Here is a 26405-nt window from a genome sequence, read left to right as displayed (position 1 = left end):
CCGTCATATGATACATACATACCCAACAAAATGGACAAAATTATCCTTGCATTATTTTAAGATAGGTAGCCTTAGGGAAGCTTAAGAATTTTGAAAAGTTGTTTTGCTACTTCAAATTTTCTTAGCTTTTGGTGCATAAAATGATGTATGGGATTCTTTCATTTCATGGTATATTTCTGTTCTTACAGGCACAGAGAAGAGGATTATTAAGGATTATGAATTTAAGATTTTACAGCAGACGGGGAACAGAACAGGTATTAAGGTGTAGGTCTACCTCAGAAATGTATTCTACTAACATAATTGTCCATTAATGATTGCCTGGGAGACTGATTTGAAAGGAGTTTTTAATTTAAGTAATTAAAGAATTTACATTTCTATAAAGCTTATCAAAAATAGTAAGCTTTTAATTTTAAATGGAGTGGCTTCTGTGGCTCTTTTGAAAATCCTATTAGTTCATCTCTTGAAGCTTAGATGTTGGTGTTTCCAGCATAATGACAGGAACAGTTTTAGTGAAGTAGAGTTCAATCTCAAATAGAATGTAAACCTTCATTCAAAAAGGGAGATGCAAAAACCCACCTAGTTATTCGTTGGTGAATATAATGAACATAGCATGTGAACACTCTAAAAGAGACTTGGTTGTTGTGCTGGTATTCCTCAAATATATGCCTTGAGGGGGAGGGAAGGAATATCCCAAACCAGCCTTATGCACTACCTTACTCCTACCTGAAAAAAAACCTAAAACCCACTTCCCTTACAGCCCTAAATTTTCATACACTAAGTTCAAATCAATCATTCATGGCTTAGATAGGGAAAATGGAGACTTAATTCTTGGGGTCTGTTATGAGATACGAGATACTATGGAAATATTTTCCTAAATAGCTGTGAAAGTTTATGATGAGTCAAACTTCCACTAGCAGGATGCATGTGAAACTAGCAAAACTGCTGATCAGAAGCAATTCGTTAATAAACAAACCCTGGGTATGTGTTTTGTATTCTTTTCTCCCTTGACAGAGTGAATGGTAAGTCTCATCGGATTGAAGTGGTGGCATATATCTTCTATGTTTCTAAGGTTTTGTGCGGAGTAGTTTCAGCTTTCCTCTGCATGCCTTTGGGGCTACCTGTGTGGTATCTGCACCACATTCTCCTGTCTCTTATTTAGTATTTGTGTAAACCCTTTGTTTGATTCCCTCCCCCGCCTTTCCCTCCTTTTTTTTTTTTTAAAAAAAAAAAAAAAGTTTTCCCTTTGTGGTTTACAAGGAAGGAGCAGTAAAGAATTTACCTCCCACTCTTCACTGTGTCCTGTGGAGAGAAAAATGGCTTGTATGAAGTTATATGGACTTGGGAAATAACCTTAATAGATTTTTGGGATGTTTAGGTGACTGGTTAAAAGAAGAAATTGGATGCTTGGTTGGAGGGGAAAACAGATCTTTCTGAATCTCTCTCAAGGGTAGAATGGGAAGAGATTTTATTTCCTTCACTGAAAATATAAAAGAGAAGGCTGAAGTAAAGTGGAAGCTTACTGGAAGGCTAGCACTGAATATAACTGTGCTAAACTTCATCATCAATGCACTTGCCAGTACCAAATTTGCAAAGGAAAGCAGAAATTGTTGTTACTGAATGTTTTAATCCAATTTCTGAGTTGATAGTTTAAATCTGTGAGCTATATTTTACCTCCTTAGTAGGAAATTGACAGCAGTTTTACAATGTGACAGGCACAGCAGCTAGGGGACTTGGTTATAAGAACTACCTGTATTTGGATTAGATTGTTAGAATTGGTAGCTTAAATGGCAGTTTTAAAATGGGAAGTGCCAACCTACTGAAGCTCTCACTGTCTTGTTCTGCAGTTCCCTGAAGTTGACAAGCTGTTTACTGAGGCAGCATTGACTGCTTTGCCAAAGTACTGATTAATCTCTATAGATAACAATGCTTGGGTTGGAAATTTGAACATAGTAGCAGCCATATGGTTGCTATTTAAACAGTAAACGTGTTGTTACCAATACTAAGTAGTTATTTAATCTGTGTTTAAAATCTGTGTTATGTACTACAGACTGTTCATCGGAATGGCTTAAATATTTTAGGTCTGTGTTTCTAAGTCCTTTAACAGTCTCTTGTTCTTAGCACTCTGTGCATGCAACTTGATTTCTAAAAAGAGAATTACCTTTAGTAGGCATGCACTATCCTTGAGAAACTAGAATACAAATTGCACAAATTACAAATACAAATTTACACTCTAGGTACTTAAGAACATAATTGGAGAACACTTAAGAGTTATGAATATTAGAAAAAAAGTCATAATTTGTTTTAAGATATCTTAATATGCCTTCCATTTTGTGTAAAAGCACATTGAAAGCTTGAATTTAAGCAGTGCTCTCAATAAGTTGCAAACCAGGCAAGTGTGAGAACAATGAGCAGATTGCTTGATCATAATTGTTTCTATGGCATAGCTAGAACTTAAAACAATTATAATAAAAAGCCAAAATAACTAACCAAAATAAAACTGCAAAAAGGAGTCATCTTCAAATGATATCTGTTCTTAATTTGCTGTAGATTTTGTATTAGAACTTCATGATCATATTGAAGTATAGTAACTCATCTATAGTTCACTTACGTTGAGATATTTTCCGAGAGGGGAGGGTGTTGCTTAAAAATTGATTAGTGTGACTTGGATAGTTCTAAATCCTAGATACTGAGTGTTTAGTGTTACTATAGGATTAATGTTTATTAGAAAGCTTTTAGAAAGTGAGCTATGGTAACAAAATGAGATTCTATGATCAATATCAAGCTTTCAGAATCTGTGTGCTTCTCTTTTTCAGTGAAGACTAGACTCTGAGAACCTGATGGTGACATGCACAAAGGAATATAAATCCTGTTTTCAGAAGCTGTTATGCATTGCTAGGGCACTAAGTTGGGCTTTAATACGAGTGTATATTTTGTCTCATGGGAATGATGTAGGGATGCAGTTGTAATTGTAGGGGAGTTCATGAATCCTTAATATTAAGGAAATATTTTGTTTGTAGGAGCGAGGCCACTACATTTTGCCTGTAAGGAAAACTTCATCCAGGAGAAGCAATGTAATATTTTGTAGCTTTGCTAAGGTTTACTAACAATTGTTGAATTATTTCTTCAGTATGGCCTTAATCTGATGTTTGGACTATTGCTGCTTCCTCTGTTGCTACCCAACCAAAAGTCTGCTACTGGGGGGGGAAAGAGCTGTGTGCTAAGCTGCATTTGGGTAGCCATCTTTCTTGGAAGGTGACTATGTAGGCAGGACAACAGGAAACTGAGGCTGCTAAATGATTTCTGTAAACAGATGGTTTAAGAACAGCCTGAAGATTTTTCCCTGCATTCTCAGATTTTATTTATTGTATAGAATGTGATAAAGAAGTTCATATTCTCAGAGTTTTGTTAGCAGTTGTAGTATTCTTAATTTATATAGGTTGTTTTCACTTTTCCATACCACAGTTGTTTTACCTTCATTTTAACTTTTTTTTTTTAATATTAAAATATTAAAAACAAACAAACAAAAAACAACAACAACAACAAACTTTTAAAATGTGTTCAGGTTGACTTTTTTTTTTTCTGAAAAGATGAGACTTTTTGTTTTTGCTGACAATGTTTGGCAGGATGGAATTTTCAAGATGAATCTTTCCCCTGATGGAGCTCTTCTGGCAGCTATTCATTTCTCTGGAAAACTGACAATCTGGTCTATTCCATCTCTCAGACAACAAGGAGAATGGGACCAAGCTGACCAGGTAAGAGGGGCATACGTGTTTAGAAACCTGCTGTATACGTTTTAATCCTCTGGAGATACGTTTCCGTAGGAGATGAGTGAAGTTCAGATGACTGTGCTTTAACTGCATACTGTCATTCCAGTAAATGGAGAAGCTTTGTATTCTGATCTCCAAGATCATCTGGTACAACTGTACCACTACCACTGATATCACCCACTAAACCATATCCCTAGAGCACCATGTCCTACCTTTCCTTACACACCCCCAGGGATGGTGACACCACCACTTCTCAAGGCAACCTGTTCCAATGTCTAACGACTCTCTGAGAAGAAATGTCTCCTCATTTCTAACCTAAACCTCCTGTGGCGCAACTTGAGGCCATTCCCTCTAGTCCAATCACTAGTTTCTTGTGAGAAGAAGCTGACCCCCAACTCCCCACGCCTTCCTTTCAGGTGCTCCTTTCAAGAGCAATAAAGTCTCCCCTGAGCCTCCTCTTTTCCAGGCTAAACAACCTCAGTTCCCTGAGACGTTCCTCACAGGACTTGTGTTCCAGGCCTTTCACCAGCTTCATAGCCCTTCTCTGGACACTCTTGAGCACCTTGATGTCCTTCCTGTAGTGAATGGCCCAAAGCTGAACACAGTACTCAAGGTGCTACCTCACCAGAGCAGAGAACAGGGGGAGGATCACCTCCCTGCTGTCTACACTATTCCTGATACAAGCCAGGATCCTGGTGGCTTTCTTGGCCACCTGGGCACACTGCTGGCTCATGTTCAGGCGAGCATCAATCAGCACCCCCAAATCCTTTTCCTCTGCACAGCTTTTGAGCCAGTCTGCCTTGAGCCTGTAGCACTGTTTGGAGTTGTTGTGGCCAAAGTGCAGGACCCAGCACTTAGTCGTGTTGAACCTTATCCCATTGGCCTCTGTCCATTAACTCATCTTGTCCAGGTCCCTCTGCGGGCTTTCCTACCTTCCAGCAGATCGACACTTTCCTCCAGCTTGGTGCCATCTGCAAACTTACTGAGAATGCACTCAATTCCCTCATCCAAATCATCTGTAAAGATATTAAAGAGGATGGGCCCCAACACTGACCCCTGGGGAACAGGGTGGGTAACTATAGCTTAACTGTAGTTAATCAGTTGGATCTGGTTAGACTGTATAGTTTGTATTAAGGAAACCTGTAGTGGTTTTTTTTTTTTTCCTTTTTACTTTTCTCCTCTCTCCCTTTCATTAATTTAACTGGAGAAAAGTTTAACTTCCGCAGGTGTATGTTTTATGATCGGGAAAGGTTTGAACTTCTGTGGGAAAAATGAGTGGGTCAGCAGTGAAGTAAATAAACAGATTGTGTTAAAGATTTCACAGAATCACAGAATTTCTAGGTTGGAAGAGACCTTAAGATCATCGAGTCCAACCTCTGACCTAACGCTAACAGTCCCCACTAAACCATATCCCTAAGCTCTACATCTAAACGTCTTTTGAAGACCTCCAGGGATGGTGACTCCACCACTTCCCTGGGCAGCCTGTTCCAGTGTCTAAGAACCCTTTCAGTAAAGAAGTTCTCCTAAATTTGCTTGCATATTAATCCTTCTTGTTTCCTCTCACGTTTATGTAGCCAGGTTATGATGAAATCAACCCAGACTGGAGTCTGTCTAGTGAAAAAAGAAAGAAAATAAAAGGTATGTGGTGCAGTTGAATTGTTGTTTTAAGTTATGGCGTGGTTAAAAGTATTTATACAAATGTACAAGGGTAGCTTAATTAAATCATAGTTAGGGTGGTTGACAAGATTGTGTGTACGATCTGAATTTGTAGCATGACATAGCTAAATGAGTGCCACAGTATAGTTTTTAAAAATCCTCTCCTAGGAATATTCTTGTAGCCATAATCATAAATAAGAGGGTATTTCAGCTAGTACAGGACTTAATTTATTATTAATCGTGATTATGACTAGAATGCTGAACAGTCAAACAGTTGTCTTAGGTTGTATCAGAAGCTACTACATCATAATATGATGAAATTATAATAATAATAATACGTTTTTTAGATTCCACAGTCTAAAACATAAACTTACTTTTATGTCGTTTGTGTATGTCTAATAAATCTTGAATGCTAACGTAATATAGAGATATTATTTCAAAACTCTGAAATAAAAGGTCTTTCTGACCTGTGGCTTGTTTTACCTTATGTCAGTATTCTATTATTTTCCTAAAATTCAAGCCATCGCATGCAGCCATCGACAGATAGATAGATAGCCCTAGATATTGCATGGCTCTTCCAAGAGTGCAGACATCAATAGCTGTTTGTGATCCATTTGCTGGTGCTTCTATATATCTATACTACTAAAAGCTCTGTGTTTTTTTGTGCTGTTTTTCTTGGTGATCCTTTTATTTTCAGTTAATTCTTCTGATCTTTATGGGTAGCCTGCTAACTAAGCACTGAAGTAGCAGAAAAGTAATAAGCTGATCTGTTTCTCTGTCCTTTTTGGGTAATGGTTGGCTTTTATTAGAGAGGTGGGTAATGGTAATGTATTAAATTGAGCTAACTCTTTGAGATGAACATTTTGGTCCCAATACCCAGTTATTATAATAGAAATAATCTTAGAAGTGACACGGCTTCCATCCGCATCTGTGGTGATTTTTTTTTCTTGTTGGTGCTTAAATTTTCTTAATAACCACATCTTGTAGGCTGTCTCAGGAGCCTTGTTCACAGTTGTCACTTGTCCTCAAAAGTAGTGTGACCTTTTCTGAGTTTCATCAATATAACATTCCTTGCCAGGGAGACTTGATCAAGGATGGACTGGGAAGTAAAGTATAAAAGAGTTCTTTATCAAATATCTAAATTCTGTCATGTTTTGTGCAAGTAAATTGGTTTACTGTGAACTTTTTTCTAAATAATATTAAAGAAAAATACTTAGGTTAAGTCAAAAATTGAATTATTTTTTTCCCCCTATAACAACTTTAGTTAATGCAGAATTGATTTCAGTAAACTGCAGTTGGCCCAAAATGCAAATCTAGTGAAGTAAGGATGCATATAAAATAATAAAATGTTTGTTAAATTAGGCCATCAGATGAAATCTTTTAATTGAAGCCACTTCAGTTCTTATCTGGTGTTTAAAATTATCTTCCCTTATGTGATGCTTTCTTAATTCTTTATTTTAGATAAAGAATCCTATTACCCACTGATAGATGTAAATTGGTGGGCAGATAATTCTGTGATTCTGGCTCGCTGCTCTGGTGCGTTAACTGTGTCATCAGTCAAGACATTAAGAAACTTGCTGGGAAAGTCATGTGAATGGTTTGAGAGTTCTCCTCAGGTTACTTCAGCTCATGATGGAGGATTTCTAAGTCTGGAGGTGAGGAATACACAACATTCTGGAAAGCAACAGAAATAATTTGCTTTTGTGTATGTAATCCTAAGGATGTTGCATGCATATGTATATTATCATTAATAGGAAAAGTGATTCTGCCTCCTTATCTCTAGGCAGGCAATTCTGAACATCCTGCAATTCAACTGTCTTTAAGTTCCTTGGCAATTAAGTTATGTAGACAGCAGATGAAAAAACTTGTAGAAGCCCAGCTCTGAATGAAAGGAAAGGAAATTCTGCAGGAAACAGTTTGTGTCAACAGTCAGTTTTCACTGCTTCGTTTGTTAGTGCATTTGAAGAATACTGCAAGAATGCTGCACCCTCTCCCATTTTGAAGCAGGTGTCTCTTGAGTATATTTAAAATAAATATGGAACAAATTGAAATTAAGACCAAGTTGTGCAAGGGATCTGTGTTTTTGTTAATCCTTGGTAGGATTCCAGACAGGAGTAGGAGGTACCTTTGGTAGTAAAGTTAACCAGAACTTTCCTTTGTTTCAAAGAAACCAATTATTTCCTAAGACTTTCACTGAAATAGATCTTAAACGAACAATGACAAAAAAAATTGTCAGAATCTCTCAATGTGTACCAAAGCTTGCATGCATGTTTTTTGAAAAGTTTATTATTTTAGAAATAAGATACAGCCAGTGACTTGCATGTTGTAGGAAGAAGAACACAGGGAAGAATAGTTGGAGATATATATATCTTTTCAATACAAATATAACTTGCGCTTATCTCATACACTGACATAAGCTGTGTAACAGTGTGCTGAGATTTAAATATGTCTCGGTAGTTCTGTACTGTCTGGGGTGATGTAGGATAGTGTATCTAGTGCAATAGTGGGTTAGTTTTAACAAACCTTTGCCCTTCCTTAGCAGGTAAAGGATGAAGTCTTAAATCAAGGAGAATATTAATCAAGCTGAGGAGTGAAGGGTTTAAAGGAGGAATAATGTTGATGCAGCAATTTGAAGTTCTGGAAGTGGAGGTTTACTGTATTCTCACCAAGCTAGATGAGATATACTAGGTGGAAGCTTTGTATTCTACTAAGAATTGTTTTCTCTGCAGTGTGAGATAAAACTTGTTCCAAAAAGATTACGCTTGGAGAGCAGACCTGGTGATGAAGATGAGGGAGAAGATGACTCTGACTCTGATGATGAAAATTCTGCTAAGGACAGATACTTCAGCTACCTGAAGCAAGGCCTGTACTTCGTGACAGAAATGGAACGATTTGCTCCACCACGAAAACGTCCGCGTACTATTACAAAAAATTTCCGCCTTGTTAGCTTGAGGTCCACAACTCCAGAGGAGCTTTACCAGAGAAAAGTGAGTACTAAAGGGAAGGTTGTATCTGATAATGAGCTTTATTTAGAAATATTAAAAAAAAAAAAAACAAACTTTTAAAAATAGTTGTTATACTAGGAGTAGAACTTAGGCACATATTTCTAGGGGGTTTCATATTTGAAAATGGGCTATGTTAAACCATAATAATTCAAATAAGATGTTTGCAGGTAACTGTGCTTCATTAGTGTTGGAATTGTGCTCATGTGAGTGTTTACAAATAATGGGGAGGCTGAGCAGGTATGTTGAAAGAAATTAGTTCTGTTTGTTACTGCCCAGAGAATGGGTTAACTTACACTCTGATATTAATGTAATTTACGTGCATACTTTTTCACATATAATGTACATAAAAAGTAGTCCTGTGACACATTTTTATCAGAGAAGAGATGCTTCTTCATCTTGAAGACTTCTCTAGGCAGTACTTCGTTTAGGACATTTTGGTTGTTCTGATGGCAAAGCAGTCAAGCCTAATAGCTATTAGAGTTTCGAGGGGGTGCTAATGTCATACTGGTTGCCTAAACTTCTTCCTTTTTATTGAGGAAAAGTCTCTGTTTTTCTAAAGGCTTCTGTCAGATCTGGGTCTTATTCATTCTTATCTTATAAGCCATTCACTTCCCTACCTGCTTAAGCATACCCATAGTAATTATCCCTCTACCTGTTTCAACACAGAGAATTAATAATTGATCGCTTAATGTGGATTTTAATTTTCATGTGTTTACTTTTCAGATTGATAATGAAGAATATGGGGAAGCTCTGTCTTTGGCTCAAGCATATGGCCTTGATTCAGATCTTGTCTATCAGAGACAGTGGAGGAAATCAGCTGTTAACGTTGCTTCAATTCAAGACTATTTGGTGGGTTTGTTTTTGTGACCTTTAGGCTTTCTTTTCAGAATGCCTTTGTTATCCTCACAGAAATTGAATTGTGTTCTAATTTATGCAACATAAATTGGTGGCAGTTCGGAGAGCTGTCCTGCAAATTCCATTTGTGTGTCATGTGAGAGAGAGTGATCTTGTTAATTTAACTGAAGGCTTGATTCAGAGACCTTAAAAGTTAATGGAAATCTTTCCTTTGGAATATCTTCTAATTTCAGTTAATAGCTCTCTCTAATGTAATCTCTTTCTTACGTGTAGCGGTAGATTGTTTCACGGCAAATGAATAATAATTAGAAATGGAATACATTTAAATAACTTCCAGGTATTTTAGAAAATCATGTGGGAAGGTTAAGTTGGTATCCATAGCTATTGCAAAGGTTGAATAACAAAATTTATATTAAATTCAACCCGTGACTGGACTGTTTCAGTAGAATCCACCATGGGTTTTGTTTGTTTTAAAGAGAGTTACCTAACTTAGCAGACAAGCATCATCAAAGATGCACAACCTAATGGTGCATTAATGTAAAATCTTCTATGAGATCAAGAGAAATATCATGTAGTTTTATTTATTTCAAGTCATACATTATTTAAATGTCAAAGTAAGATTTTCTAAGTGACCATTCTCCATATGCTATGTAATCTCAACTGAAGATTGGCATATAAAGCCAATAATCCTTTGTAACCTCTCTGTGTCTGTGGTCTTCTGTAGCAGAAGAGACAGATACTGAGAATAACTCAAGCCCTGTTGGGGAATACACGAAATCTGTAACAGCTGTATCTTTGGCCCCAAAACATCAAATTTGATACAGTATAATCAGGAGTGATACTAATTAGGGAGCAGAAATAACAATTTCTGTTCCTCTTGTTGTGACTGGTCTGCTATGGTCGTTTGGCTTTTGTGCCCTCTTCTGCCATGTAAACTCTGATGGAATTATGTTTTTTTCATTCTTTGCTTCTCTTTCTATTGGAGGGCTATATTCAGTGACCACTGATTTTCTTCAGGATACAATTTCTTGTGCTGGAGGCTTCTCTTTAGCTAGGAAACAAAGTCATGTGGAGAGCACTGCAAAGAGAATTAACACCATTACATTAACTGAACAAAACGAAGTCCACATACTGATAAAACAGAACTGAACAGAATTGTGTGGAGTATTTTCCCTATCTCACTTTTTTTTTTGGTTCACATTGCCAGTTATGAGATAAACTCGGTGTTTTCTTAATGTTCTAATGTGTTTCTTCTACTTAACGTTTCCGTTTTCATTGCTTTGGATTGAAACATATAACATTAGGCCTGTGCTTTTGTCTTGGACAGAGCAAAATTAAGAAGCGTGCATGGGTTCTTCATGAGTGCTTGGAAAGAGTTCCAGAGAATGTGGATGCTGCAAAGAAGTTGCTACAGTATGGCTTGAAAGGCACAGACTTGGAGGCTCTTGTGGCCATAGGAAAAGGAGAAGATGGTGGCAGGTTTGGAAAGAGTGTTTTTTTTTTTTTTTTTTTTTTCCCCTCCTAAATCAACTAATAGTGAAAATATTAAGATGCTTTGGCAGGGCATTAAAAAAGACATAATGCTCTGAATCAAACTATTCTATAGATGTCTGCAAGGTGTTTGTTGCCATTTTACCTTTGACAAAGTACTTCGATAATGAATTTTCCCCTATGTCTGGTGCCTGCTACCTTTTCCATTACAAAGAACTTCTGATGTTGTGATTTTTCTGTGAGACTCTGTTTCTGCTGCCTCTTCTGGTAGCTGCAGCTACTCCTAATGAAGATGTTTTATTGTACGTCTTGATTGTTGTGATAATATTTTGGAAAGCAAAATGCGGTGGGAAGATTGGGTCAGCAGGTAAACGTATGCAGAGACAATTCTCTTTGGCATTCAGTTCCTGATGGAGAGGAATAGGATGTTCTCTCTTCATCCAGTCATCTATTACAATTGTAAGTTGTAGAAACATTGCCAATTTCAGTGTTACATGTAGTCTTCAGAAGCTTTTACCATCATACCATCATAGTTGTGGGTATTTTCCTTTTTTTGGAGGTTGGGGGTCGAAGAGGTGCTTTTTGATGCCTTTTGTTTGATTTTGCTGAGTATATTCTTACAACAGCAAAATTCAGTTTTATAATTTTCTATGAAAGTTTAAATTTTTAGTCGAGACATAAGTAGAAAACTGTGTCAATCTGCTTTTTCAGTAACCGTTCTTCATATCTCTTTTTTTGTTTGTATCAACATTGATTTGGTTGTTGTTTTTGTCCTCCAGATTTATCTTACCAGGGGAGGTGGACATTGAAATTCCCTATGAAGACTTCTTGTCAGCAGACGAAGAAACAGATGCTAAAAAGGAAAAAGAGGCCAGGAAGCATCAAGAACTGCTGTTATCAGTAAACTTCTCAAAGTAAATGCAGTGTTAAGCCATGTTCTATTCAGACTTATAGTCCTGTAACTACAGAGTTGCAAGAACATTCTTATGTACATTATTCCTGATAGAAAAGTTGTGTAGATTTTTATTTGGTGTCACGTTTTATCAAACTTCTCAATTTACTTCACTTCTCAGTATTCTCCAGTGCACAAAATCATTCAAATGTGTAGCTGTTTTCTTCATATGTATATGATATACAGTATCAATTGTAAACATGAAAATTCTTGCTTTGTTAAACAGGCTAACGCTGGAACAAAAAGAACTCTGCCGTAGCAGGCTGAAGCTGTTAATTTATCTTGATCGCCTTGAAACCTACGAGGTAAAGGAACTTGATAACTGACTTAAGTTCTTTTGAATTCTCATTTATACAGTTACTCCTGTAACATTTTTGTCTCATCGTATTTTTTTGTATGTTGTAGTATTAACATTCATAGTCTTGTTGAAATGCAGGTCTCTCTCTTGAGAAATGTAAGCTGTTTTCTGTTCAGGCTACCTCATTTCTTGTGCTTCAAGGTTGCAAATGGCTAGCTTTTAGCTTTGAGAAGCATAGTGGGGCAGAAGCCTGTTTTGAACATACTGTGGCAGTCTGCCAGCAAAACACAGACTGTTTTCCCATTTTTTTCAGGAATAGTCATGTACAGTTTAAAGTGCATGTTAGCTGGTATTAAGTGCACTTGGCATTTACACATGAATATGGCATTAAACTAAAATGTCAGAGGGGAAATCTGATGTGTCTTGAATAATTGAACAGTTTTGTGTGTAGGAAATAACTTATACAACAACATGGAATCTAGAATTGGTGCAGGATTATTATTGCTTTGAAGCTACCTTAATCAGTCTATTTAGGAAGTTCTATTCGGATTTTCTAGCAAATCTTATTTTTCTTTCACGAGTAACAGAAATGAAACTTTTTGGAATGGAAGACTGTTTTGCTTATTTTTTTTTTTAACTTAACTTTGCAGTTGATACCATTTAAGTTGTGATTTTTACCAAATCCCTTTGTAACTAATGTTGCCTACACCCTAATTCAAATAACACAGAATTGCCATAGCTTTAGTCGGAAACAAATGTTTTTCATACTGAGATAGAAAAAAAAACCACACACACACGCAAAAAAAAAAAAGCAAAGAAACAAAAAAAAAAACCTGACCCCTCTCCCATGTTTTCCAGGTATAATTCATGCTTCATCATTGTATGATAAAGAAACACATTTTTTAATGCTTCTGTAAATCTTGTATAAAAAAAAAAGTATCATTTTTTAAAGGAAATCCTTGGAGGACCTCATGCAGCTAAACAGCACTACGATGGTGAATTCTTCAAGAAGTTCAGAAATCAGAATATTGTGCTTTCAGCAAGAACTTATGCTCGGGTATTAATATTTTACTATAACATATTTTTTTGCCTCTTTGACTTACGTGCATATTTTTTTCTGTTGAACTTGGTTGAATCTCAATGGAAATTGAAGAACTGGAGGGTGTATTTATTTGCATTTATTTATTTACAATCTGTGACCTCAATCTAATTCTCCTTATTGCTGAGGAAAATCTTAACATTAAATGTTGTGTGATCAAAACTTACGTTACTTGCTCAGTTTCAGTCTATATCAGTCCTAAACCACCACAATATATTGTTTTTCTCTTTAGGAAAGCAATGTCAGAGCCCTGGAAATCTTGTTCACTTTCCATGGATCAGCTTTGCTTCCACACAGACAAGCAATTCTCTCCAATTTCCCAGAGACTACTTCACCGCATGAATATGCCTTCTTGTTGCCTGAAGCTTGGTAAGAATACGTTAGTATTCTTAACTTAAAAAACCCTTTACCTTAAAAAAATAAAATAAAATCCCAAATCAGCTCTCTGTATAAATTGGTTTCCATTTGTGGTGATCTGTTGTTAGTTATTTCCTGGAATCAAGAGAGCAGCTTTGTCTTTGTTATTTGTTTTACTTTGTGCCATTTATGGAAGCTTTTTTTATCTCGTTTGTTTATTTATGAGAAAGTAGGGAAACTAGATTTACTTTTCACCATTACCCAAAAATGGAAGCACGTCCTTTTCTGATGTGGAACTACCCGTATTTACACCTGTGAAAATCTAAGTCTGTAAGTGGTTTGTAGTAACAGCCAGCATTAAGAGGCTAAAAAGTGTTTAGCTCCCTGGAAGGAACATAAATATTACATTCTTCTGGATTTGTTTCTAAATGCAATTAACCTTTAAGGAAGCAATAACTTCAAAATCATTAATCCTCTTGTCACTGATTGTTGCTCTCCTTACAAAGGTAGAATTAGGGAAAGTCTTACATCCAGACTTTTCTATTCATTCACTTGAGCTTATAAATGTTAGTTTACTGTCAATTTTATGTTAATTATTCATACAAATTTTCATAAGATTGTCTTTCTTGAACATCGTAATAATGTTCTGTGTATTAATTAGAAGAAATTTTTGCTTCTAGGATGTTTCTTTCAAATACTTAAGTTACAAAATCAGTTTTGAAATATATTGCTCAGTGCTTATAAAGAATTGGGGAGATTTAATTATTTAATATTTTGCAATAGTAAAGTATCTTTTTTTGGGAAGGATACTTTTTCTTGGAGTAGCTAATAGATACTTATTTTTTATTTGTAGTCTTCCAACATTATAGTTAGAATTTTGACTTTGAAGTTTTAACTGTACCATTTGAGTAATTCTCCACGCAGAAGAATTTTTATTCATATATTTATTCCCCTGACATTTTTCTTGGTTTATAGTACTTATAACTTCTACCTTTTCTGAGTAGAAATTAGTGTTTATTTCTTGATATCAAATACTTTTTTTAGTGTCCTTTTTATCATTTTGAGAATATTGGGAACACACTTATTTATGGTGTGAAAACACTTTATGTAAGGTGACAAAATTACAAGAAGAAATTACTGCAATGTTTATAAAGTTGGGATGATAGATTCTAAATTTTCTTTTTTGTTTTAATAAGATTTATTGTCTGAGAGGGAGGGAGGAAGGCTTTTCTGAAATGTGGTTATGATTTTTTTTTTGTTGATGTTTGCAAACAGGCTTTTCTTCTTTCTGAAAGATTTTTTTTTTTTGTATTTTGTTGCTGCAGTTGCTTGGTTGGTTTGCTTAAGAAACTGACTTATGTGCTAGCAGGTAAAATTTTAAGGTTTAAATATTAAAATATTTCACCATTGCTCTAGTAACAAAGATATGAAGTTATGAGTTAAAAACTTTAGTTTTGTCTACTGCTGAAGAATGGAAGTATGTAGTTTGAATCTTTATACCCCTGGCAGATTGGAGAGAACCTGGCAGTGCTAGGATCAGCAGATATGTTCAGGTTTGTGATTTTCTGCAAGTTGCAGAGTAGATGACACTGTACAAGTGCAAAATGTAAATGAGAGCAAATAGCATGTACACAGGAAATACTTACTACATTTTTATATATCTGATCTAACCTTGTTTCTAAAATTAACCCTGTTGCAAACCTGATTACTAACAGTATTGCTAGGCACACTCACAAAAGCTATTATATAAATGTAATAGTACGAAATATTTACTAATGAAAGTATCTATAATTGTGAGAATAACCTACTAATGAAATACACTGAAGTTTACTTAAGTGTAGACTTGATTTTATATTAATTTTTTTCTTAAATGGAACGTTTATTTTTTTCTTCCAGATAGCTTCAACTTCTGAGAATTCACATGAATCAAAATGAATCCATGTGAATCAAATATAACTAAAGTTCTTGGTGATTGTAAATGAGTTTACTAGGTCTTTTATTTCTCCCAATTTTTATAAATGGGAAGTTAGTATAAACAGAATTGCTGGCAGTCTGTAGATATGCAGTTTTTGCTGTGAATTCCAGTTTAGAAGAATGTGCTGTGTAGCTTTACTTCCCTGTAGAACAGAGCATGCAGATAGAATTTGTCTTAAATAAACTGATTGAACAAGGTTGTAATTCAATTTATGAAAATATTTAATTCCCACATAATATTAAAAACTTTCAAGTGCTGACTGTAATAAGCATGTGAACAGAAGGGAAATATTGCAAAAGGGAAGCAGGGGGAATAAAGTACTCCTGGGAGTTGTCCCTATTTCCTGTGTTTATGGAGCATGATAAAAGATGGTTATGAGTTAGTCTTCTGAGGTGGCTCCTCCTTTTGGAAATTCACCACTTTGCTCTGTGTTCCTTCATCTCTAGGGTAATGCGGATGAGGAAGAACCTTGAGAATGCTAGTAGGTGCTGCTTTATTCGAGCATGGGACAAGTGAGATAGTGCAAACAGGCACCTTTAGCTGTTGACAACAGAAAGGCATTGGTACTTAACTGTTTGCTGTACAACAGCACCAATGTGAATGCACGTAGAAGTGCTGCATCTGGAGAATGCATTACTTATGAGAAATATTTTTGGAAAGATTGCATTATGACTGTTATTTCATTTTTGTATGGTGCCTTGAGTTAAGCTGTAGGTAGTATACTCCTAAGTACTCAGGGAAAGAAATGCCTGTTTTGCTAGCGCATCCTATAGAGCATAAAGCAGGTTTTTGTCTTGTTACTGGCACATTATCTATGTTAGTATGGCAGTAGAGTCTGGTTTCACAAAAAACTTTAAGGCTTAATCAGTCAAAAAGAAGTTGGCATAACAAAGATAAGAAGATGTAGATTTTTTTTGTCTTCTGGGCCAGGTTGTTAGGAAACATGTATTTTTTTTCTTTGTCTGCTTGTAAAACATCTCAGGTGATAGATGTCCTTTTTTTTTTCATAATTTTTGCTGCATGTTTTGTAGCTTAGCACCTTTTGGTGATCACTCTCAGAACTGTTCAGGTTTATAGTAACTGATTTATGCATTCATGAGAATGTTTAAAAGGACTGGGAGTTACATAACCGCAACAGCTCCCTGAAGCTGAGAAGGAATCTGAAATACTGAGATACACCCATGGCTCTACATGCCTGTCAACTTCAAACTGACGTTGTGATGGACTGAAGTTACCTAGTAATGTGTTTTTGCAGGGTTGTGATTTTTTTCTATTTCTGTAATGTTTTTCTGTAATGTAATGTTTTTCTACTTCTTTTACTTTTCATATTATTTCTCAGCTTCTTGTATAATGATGACTTCTGAATCTGTAATAGGTCTGGGTTATTGGGAGTCATGCTTCTTCTCAAAGATCCGTCAGGGGCAGAGTATCTGTTAAAGCAACTAGGGTAAAGGTTATAAAAGTTTAGGCATTCAGAGTAGTTGATAACTCTTTCTAATCTCTATTTTAATAACTGTAGCTAGCATTCTTAGTTTATGGTTAAGGCTGTTGCCCTCAGGTTTTTAAAGGTGATCTCATAGGAATATAATGCTTTACTGCTGTTGTAAATACATAACCTGAGTCTTTTCATTTTCTTTTAATTTTCTTATCCTTATTACATTTAACTGTTATACTGCAACATTACTGTTCACACTTAAGACTCACAGAAGTTGGGAAATTCAAATGTATGGTTCCCTCAATAGCCATAACTCTCATATATTGCACACTTCACCAGTAGTAAAAACCTTCACTTAAAGATAGGAGAAACATCTAGAAGTCACTTTTTAACTTTGAACTTCTACAAATATTGTTTTTCAGTCATGGCTTACAATGAATTTTTAATGGAGAGTTGTGAATGAACTCCATTTGGCTGATACTCTGGGATAGGAATGGAAATATCTTTTAAAAACATAAAGTGAAGCTTTTAAATGCTGAAAAATTCCATGCAGTAGACTCTCATCTGTGAACAGAAAAATACTATGTAATTAAACGGAGAGGTTTGTAAGCAGTTAACTTTGCCTTTGCAGGATGTTATCTGCTCCTGAATGATGTCTTTAGTTATTGCCTGTGGCACTGCAGTTTCAACAAAGTGATTCTGTCTTCATGTCTACTTTTCTTAGTATGTAATCGGTTTGATGACTGAACATCTACAGAACTGTTGAACATAGACTACTAGTTCTCTTCTATTAGTTTTTCTTCTCTTCTGCTGAACTGCTTTTGTTTTTAAAGTAGCTCAGAAGTGTTCATCTTTAAAGAATTCATCCTGTGGTCAGTTTTCTTTTTTGTTTGTATTCCTTTTTATAGCACTACCATGAGATAAAACTTCTGTTCTTCTTATTTATATGCAGTACTTTACACTAAGGGAAAGAGGGGAAAACACAAAGTGGTTCAGAAATAGAGGATCAGTGTAGTTAATATTAATTTCAAGGATCTGCTTTGAAAAAAAAATCACAAATCTCACCTCCTACTGAGAATTAGGAAAATCAAGTTTTGAGGGGAAGATTAAATTTACATGACAGCATACAGTCTGCTCTTTGGACTGACTTCTGGTAGGAGTGAAGAAAGTTCTTCTGGTCTGTGTAAAAATTAAAACAGTGGTTCGGAAGAAGAGAAGCTCTTCTTAAAGCTGGCCTGTGTGGGGATATGTGGATTTTCAGGGACAGCTCACTTAGGCTAAAAGGATGCTGCAGAAAGTAAGCTGGTGAGTTACTGTAGGTATTAGTCTTGTAGATTTTTTTAAAGATGAGAATGAGAACTTGAAGCAATGAAGGGACTATGGAGAACATGAGCTGTTGACAAGGGAGATGGGAAGCTTCACAAGAACTGCTATGCTTAGGCAGAGTTGCCATTCAGAGGGACAAGATTATTCCAAAAAGGCAAAAGGAAAGCCCTGCTTTTGCATGTGAAGAAACCATTGTAACAATAAGGGTTGGAGACTGGCTGGGCAGCAGCTCTGTTGAAACAGACCTTGAGGTTCTGGTGGACACAAGCAGGTTATGAGTCGGCAGCACATCCTGGCAGCAGAGAAGGCCAAAAGTGTCCTGGTCTGCATGAACAGAAGCACAGCCAGGAGATGGAGCAGTCAGGCTACAGCACTCGTTCAGCTGCATCTAGGATACTGGGCACCCAGTACAGGAAAGATACCAGTGAACTGGAGCAAGCTCAGAAGAGAGACATCAAGATGTTTGGGGATCTGAAGGGCTGGGGGGCTGGGTGTGTTCAGCTGGGTGTGGGTCACAGGGTTGCCCAGCAGCAATTTTCTAATGCCTTACTGTATAGGATGTGTACAACTGTGGGTGCTGTTTGTAGACTTAACAGGATTTTCTGTTTATTTCTGGTGTGTTTGTGCCTAACTTATCCTACCTTAATCTGCCATGATGCATACCGTTTTGCATTCGTATGCCTGAACTGTACCTTGACTTGGCTTCTGTGTTATTCTCTGAAATTATATTGCTGTTATTGTCTTGTTTATATCCTTTTTTAATGGAGTTTATGATCAAATTTCTTCCACAAACATTCATTATGCTTTATAAATGTACATTTGTAAAGAAGTATTTTCACTATGATGTGGCAGACTGGGAGTTCAGCTGTGTCTTTAAAGTTAGCCCATTTTGATTTTGTGAAAGCTGTTGCCTCACAATTTCAGTTGTATCACACAGAATCACAGAATCTCTAGGTTGGAAGAGACCTCAAGATCATCGAGTCCAACCTCTAACCTAGTATATAGCAAGGAAAAACACCACCACTACCAACAACAAGCAAGCTTCTGAAGTGTCACTGAATAATGTTGATTGACATTTCTGATATTTAGATTATTCAGTCCAGGTTGCTTTAGGACGAAGTTTCCTCTCTTTCCAGATTATATATGAGGATAACCAAATCATTAAAAAGTAATGTGATTTGTTTATGCAAAATCAGATAGCACATTTTTCTCTGGTGGCGGAGTTGCTTCAAAAGACCTGTCACTGAAATGCGCACCGTAGGAATTCTGAAGTGTAGCTAACTGTGACAGCCAAAAGGTGCTGGGATACCTTTTCCACTATTTAATGTGGATTGGTTTTCCCAAACTGTTTGATGCTTTTGGCACTCTGTTTTAGGCACTAGCTGTGCTTCACTGCTGCTTAATTTTTCACATCATATGGATACTCTGAAAATGAAATGCCTCTCTCTCTGCCTACTGCTTTTGTGTCATGTAATACGTTGAGTAATGGGAAACCTAAAAATACATGTAGTCAATTCTGTAGTTGCATTTGCTAATTCATTACTAAACTATCCCATGTCTTCATGCAGTATGAAAAATACAAATACATACATATCATAGCTGTTTCAGACAATGTATCTGGGATGCATTTCTTACTGTATTTCATCTGCAGTTCTAGAGTAATTATAACATCATAAAATTTTCAGAGCTGTAAGAATTGCAGAGCAACAGAAACTGGAGTTGATTTTCCCATTGAAAACAGGGAATATATGAAATTTAACAAGAGCAAATACTGGATTGTGTACCTGGATTTATGGACAGACTGGGGAATGAGAGACTGGAGAGCAGCCCCACAAAAAGATTGAGGACTTTGGTCAATGGCAAGATGAATCAGAGTCAACAGTGAGCCATAGCTGCTAAAAGGGTCAGCCGTACCCTGGGGTTCATCAGGTGCAGCACTGCTATCTGGTTGAGGGAAGGGATTGTCCTGCTCCTCTCTGGGCTGGTGCGGCCTCACCTCCAGTACTGTGTGCAGTTTAGGGCATCACAATTTAAGACACAAAACTATTAGAGTGTGTCCAAAGGAGAGCTATGAAAGTGGCAAAGGGTCTGGAGGGAAAGATATAAGAGGAGAAGCAGAGATCCCTTGGTCTGTTCATCCCCAAGCAGAGCAGGCCTAGGGGAGGCCTCATGGTGGCCTGCAGCTCCCTCACGGAAGGTGCTGAGCTCTGCTCTCTGAGGACAGCGACAGGACCCGAGGGAACGGCATGGAGCTGGGACAGGGGAGGGTCAGGCTGGGTGTTAGAAAGCTCTCCACAGAGAGTGGTTGGGCAATGGGACAGGCTCCCCAGGGCAGCGATCACGGCACTGAGTCTGCTGGAGTTCAAGTAGTGTTCAGACAACATTCTTGGACACATGGTCTGATTTTGGGACGGTCCTGTGTGGAGCCAGGAGTTGGACTCAATGATCCTTCTGGTTCCATTCCGACATGGAATATTCTGTGATTCCATGGTTGCTCTCTTAAGAATACAGACCTTGGCCAAATCAGTTTCCGGGTTAAAATGAAAAAGAATACTTTATAAAATTTCCCTTGCAAATCCTGTATTATTTAGCCTTATTTTGATGCATTCGTATCAGTGCATAGTGGGATTATAGAATTTAATATGAAGTCTAAACTCCTTTGTAGTGTACATACAGTAAAATACGAAAGCTGGTAATTCTGGTAGGCGTACAAGTGTTATCAGGGGTAAAAGAATATTTGAAGGTTCAGTATTTTATATTGCTTATCACCAAAAAGAATATTTAAAAATAAAATTTAATAAAATCATTATGAAGTACATTCTTCAAACAATTTTTGAGTGGATAACAAAACATTTGACGGAAATACTACCTTATTTTGCTGTTCAGTATCTTTCCTATATAGCTTTTCTCTTAACATATCAGTCAGTACCTGTTGTCTCATTTAAATGCATTATGTTCTATTTCAGTATGTAACATTCAAGCTTTCAAATAGAAAATTAGTATTTTCTCATTTTTTTTTTTTTCAGGCAATGGGAGATAAATTTAAAAAAGGCAAACATTCATATGCTACCCAAATAGTTTGAAGAAAAAAAAACCCACTATTTTAAAAATGTACATGTCTTTCAGCAAAAAGATACTATTTCATAAGTGTGTTGGGGTGAACTGACTTTTGTTTTCCAGGCTGGATTCAATTTGCACGGTTTTACAAAGGAAAACTAGAATAAATCAAATCCTCAGCTGAAAGAATCTCAGACAGTTCCCCTGAATGAAATGCTTGAAAGAAAGAAGGAAAAACAAAACAAAACAAAACAAAAAACACCAACTAACCAAACACAAAGTTACCATTGGCAATAGAAAGAATTGTCCTTAGAGAGAAAAATAATCTGCAGGTTTGAATGAATGCAGTTGGTAAGGTACAGAAGCTACAATAGCATGGGTCTCTTTTATCAGAGCAAAGAATGTGAAGAGTTGGCAACCCAATGCAGACAATAGAGTTGAAAGAGCAACAAAGCAAAAATGAGCTCTTTTTGCAGAAATAGAGTTGAATACCTCCCTAATTTGTCAATTTACTGAGCACCAATCATATTTATTCTAATGTTAAAAGAAAAATAAAAAAAAATGGGGGGGGGGCGGCAAGGATGGGAGAAACAGTTGCTGAGAGAAGTAGAAGAAAAAAGGCTATACAAAAAGAAACTCCTAGGTAATCTTTGTGTGGAGTTAGGTATGTTGCACCTGATAAGTTTCTTTTAATTGGAAAAGGATGCCTGCCTTAGTGACTATAGAGATCTGTTCCAGCACCTGGAATTTCAGGTGCCTGTTTTGTTTTTAAGTACAGTCTTTGACCTCTGTGGAATTTCAGTTTCTAGAGCAAAGTGCTAAAATTGCATAGCATAAGCGGAGAGCCTAATGAATGCTGGAGGCAGTAGCATAGACTGTATGTTCCCCATACAGCAAGCTACTTGTGCATGCTGAATTTCCTTCCACACCAGGCAGACTTATGTATTCTATGCGGTAGTTCTGATGTGTTCCAGTGGTGCTGAGTTTGCTGCATGTGTATTGTAAACAAAATAATGGTAGAAAAATGGAAACCCTGTCTCTTAGCATATACTTACTTTCCTATCTCTTCGTCTTCTCAGTCTCATTTGCATTCAGTGCTTTTGGGTTTGCAGAATGCTGCAGTATTTTAATGCCTGAAAACTTTCTAAACTTACTGTTTCTCAGCTGATCGCAGTTACTTTCCCAGATTTTTGTTACTCTTTTCTGCATATGTTGTAGTTACTGATACAGAGCTACGGGGTAAAGGGGTTTGGGGGAGAAGAGGGGAATCTATGCTAAAACATAACAATTATTTAAGAAAAAGAAAAAGCCTTGTGATAAATGTTGAGTTAAATACATCTCTTTAATATTTTCTTTGACTTTGTAAAATGCTTAGGTACCTTGATCTATCCTTTGCTAGTGGCAAAATTGCTTTATTTCAGTCCTTGTGTTAGAATTAATATGCAAAGAGATTTTCTAAACTCTTCAGAATGAGGGGAGAAAGCAAGGAAGGCAGAATGCAGTCAAATAGGGGACAGGAGGGATTTGAGAATTTTTTTAGAATTGTTGAGGAGGTGAATGAAATAAACAATTAGCTCCATGTGTGTGTGTTTTTTGTTAATTTAGCTTGAGAAGAAACATGTATGTTAAGACTGACTTTTTACAATTGCTTAATTCTACTAGGATAAGATACTTCACAGTTACGTATTTTTTTTAAATGTTGTTTCCTTTAAGCGTTTAGAGAACATAGGTGCTGATTGCTGTTTGCTTCTTGGTGAGAACGTTACAAATCTGAAATTACTTTCTAAGTATATTCCTATGGTGAACCTGAATACTTTTGAAATGGCAAATCAAGCCAGAGCAGAAAATAGTTTCAAAAGAATTTTTGTTCGCTTTTCCATAGACCTGACTCAAAGTATTTAACTTGTTCTACTGTGAGAAGGGGAAAAAGATGGAATGAAAGTTTCCAGTCAAGACTGCACTGCATGATGATTTTTTCATATGAATCAAAAAGTCTACTCTTCAGTATTTTGTGGTGAAGTCTCCTAATAAGCTTTTATGAAAAACTTTTGAAGTAAGCTTATAGAACTTCTTGAATTGATGTGTGTGGGCAACTGTGGGTTTCAGTCCTGCAAAAACCCTTTGGCGAAACATGAGATTGGTCTTGGTAGAAGACAAATGGCCAATAGGCAATGTGAAAGGGGAGGAAAAAAAGTGGTATGGACAAGCACATTGCTACATTTACCTGAAGTTTCTCAAGAAACTTTAATATATGGCTCAAATATTCCTGAACTTGGTATTTTCTAGATGTGTAATAAACTTTATGATGCTTTATTATTTATTCTTTATTCTGATAACTTTCTAATTGTGAAACCAAAGACTCATTTTTTTATCCTCTGTTGGGCAGTAGGTAGTTAAGAGCTTATGTGTACATGGTATAAGCTAGTATCTGCTGCTTTTGATTTTGAACGAGGCCCTGCTAGTCTTTTTGATACTTACCATGTTGTAGGAAGTAAAAACAGTGAAATGCCATTTTCTATTTAAGTGACATGGAAAAAGAAAGCAACTTTGTTTAAAAACAAAAAACAAAACAACAAAAAAAAAAACGCACATTGGTTGCTTTCTTTCCTCCAGCATTTCTCAATGTGCTCAGGCTTTCACAAAAGGAATGATCACACATTTCTTACCTGTGGTCATTCAAATTGTTTGTCTCTGCACTTTACCACTTTTTCTGTGTTGCATCCTTTTCAGTAGGGAGGTCAAATTGTACATTGCTTCCTTACTTGATGGATTTTGGAGGTAAGGGGAAGGGAAACAGAGGAATTGTCAAAGGGAAAAGCTTGGGAATAGTAATGGACTGAGATCTTCCTCAGCAAGTTGCTGGTTTTTTTTTTCTTCACATCTCATATTGAGGGATAGCAGCAGCATATTTAGCCCCCAAAAAGTCAGAATTTTGAGAAGTCTTTGCACTACAATTCTTGGAGGCAGAACAGCAGTTACAGTATTATTATATGTAGCAAAGTTTGAGAGAAAAGGTTGTCTATAACATGAAATCAGAGCTGCTGTCCAAAAATCTCCTCTTGTTGTTTTGGAAGGGTAGTTGTAATGCTTGGGGTTAGAGTTGTCTATGGCCGAAGGATAGCTAGTAGGATACCTTAGATGACAATTTTGCAGGGAAAGCTGCAGAACAGCTTCTCAATGGCTTCTAAAATGCAACTCTTGTCTTTTCTGCTGTCTTCCCCCCCTGCCTTAGTAAGCTGTGTTAATATTAGGACAGACAACACAATCCAACTTCAAATATCTTCTCAAACCTAATGGGAAGTGGACAGAAAAATGTTACTAGAGAGCCTATGAAAAGTAGTAGTCTTGGATAGTAAAATTTTGTCCCATTTCCTTTTTTGTTTAATAGGACATATAGAAGAACATTTTTGATTACAATATAAAGAGCTGCTCTTGATTTTCTATTTTAGAAGGGAATGTTATTACACTGGCTTTTATTTGCTTTGATGTTTCAGCTTGTTCTCTATGAACTGAGCTTTCCATAATAACAGAATCATAGAATCACCTAGGTTGGACCTCCAAGATCACCTACCTAGTCCAACTTCTGACCTAACACTAACAAGTCCTCCATTAAACCATACCACTAAGCTAATAATGTTCTCATGTGTGCCTTATTCATTTAGTTTATGAACCCAGTTTTATATATTAATATTTAAATAATGCAATATTTGTTATTGAAGAGATTAAAAAAAACAACAAAAAACACCTGAAATCTGTGCATCTCCTAATGTAATGCTTCTTTCTGATTAAAATGTAATTGTGGAGGCCTTTGTTCAACTTCACGTGGCTGAACTAGAGTTGAAATGGAGGTGTTACTATACCTGAGACATAAGAATTAGTTGTTTTCTATCTTTTTACTTCCTCTCTTTTCACTTTAGCAGCCTGCAGGCCAATTATTTGCTCTGTTCCTACTGCACGTATCATGTGGAAGGTTGGAATCACAATGGATAAAACACGGAATATTATTGTGCATAAAGTAGAGAAAGGAAGGATGGGTGACCTTGGAAAAATGCTCGTGTATACAAGGAGGGGTTGTTAGATGCTTTGTTAAATATCCTTATATGCGTTTAATGACTTACTGACTGAGATAGAGTTACTGATTTACAGTTTGTTTTGATTCTTATGTTGTGAAATTGATTTGTGTATTGGAAAAGTGTTTCTTTTTAAGCTACTATGTTACAACGCTGCTGCTCTCAATGGAGTATCAGTTAACTTGTAAATAGGGATTGTCCATGCAGTATTACTATTGCGTTTTATTATCAGGGTCGGGAGAAAATGAGGCTCTTCTCTTTCTCCTTAGTTTATGTTCCGCATGTCTCAGTATGGTTTTCTCAGGTTGCATGCTGCTTAAACAACTGGCCTACAATAGCAAGCTGTAACTAATCGTTCTAGTAATAACTTGTGTTGTTCTTAATCTCTATCTCAAATGGACTTTTTTATTCAACCTCAATATGTAGAAAATGTTTCACTGTGGGTGTTAGTAGTCAGAAAACCATGTTAAACGTAATTGAGAAGATCAGTACAGCAGGGCATATCTTGCTTTAGTTGAATAAAATGATTTGTGTGAATATTTGAAAAATTACTTTTTTTTAAACTGTGAAGATTGTAGGTTTTCACACATTCAGTCTTCCGTGGTAGCGTATGAAGTCAGGATACTAACCATGAAGCAGTAAAGATTCTTTTGTAGTGACTTCTATCAAAGACAAAGTAAAAAGATGATACTGAATTTTTTAGTTTACTTAAGTGGTATAGGTAGTATATGTGTTTGTACAGATAATATCCTACAGGTGGAATTGTACTTGTATAACTACATTAAGAAGTGATAAATTTAAGGAACTGGCATTGTAATCAAATGACATCCTTATCATGAATTCACTGAAATACTTGCATGTGCTTTGTATTCCGTTAATTGAATGTCATCACTTTTTTCACTTTTTTTAATAAATTTGCATTCCGTTTTCTGTTATACCAGTTACAAGCAGGGAACATTGAAAATTGTTCCTTGGAATGAACAGAAACATCGTGAAGAAGACTGGTGTGAGAAAGCAGAATGCAGGTAAATTAAAATGCAGTAAATAGAAAGTCTAATTTCT

The 26405-nt window shown here is 36.3% G+C and overlaps 1 protein-coding gene across 3 annotated transcripts in view; it reads left to right on the top strand.

Annotated features, from left to right (window-relative positions):
* Positions 1-26405, top strand: part of NBAS (NBAS subunit of NRZ tethering complex) — a 177912-nt gene that overhangs the window by 20996 nt on the left and 130511 nt on the right. For all 3 annotated transcript variants that reach the window (XM_027455253.3, XM_027455251.3, XM_027455252.3), the window contains exons 11-22: positions 189-254; positions 3624-3752; positions 5342-5405; positions 6885-7078; positions 8153-8410; positions 9152-9277; positions 10611-10762; positions 11554-11688; positions 11953-12031; positions 12977-13081; positions 13356-13492; positions 26285-26368. In XM_027455253.3, the coding sequence (XP_027311054.1) occupies positions 189-254; positions 3624-3752; positions 5342-5405; positions 6885-7078; positions 8153-8410; positions 9152-9277; positions 10611-10762; positions 11554-11688; positions 11953-12031; positions 12977-13081; positions 13356-13492; positions 26285-26368 (1529 nt within the window). The remainder of the gene's footprint in view (positions 1-188; positions 255-3623; positions 3753-5341; positions 5406-6884; positions 7079-8152; positions 8411-9151; positions 9278-10610; positions 10763-11553; positions 11689-11952; positions 12032-12976; positions 13082-13355; positions 13493-26284; positions 26369-26405) is intronic.

This window comes from Anas platyrhynchos, chromosome 3, assembly GCF_047663525.1.
Source record: "Anas platyrhynchos isolate ZD024472 breed Pekin duck chromosome 3, IASCAAS_PekinDuck_T2T, whole genome shotgun sequence".
Lineage (NCBI taxonomy): Eukaryota > Metazoa > Chordata > Aves > Anseriformes > Anatidae > Anas > Anas platyrhynchos.
The sequence above is the reverse complement of the archived record's forward strand: the minus strand, read 5'-3'. Positions and strand labels throughout refer to the sequence as shown.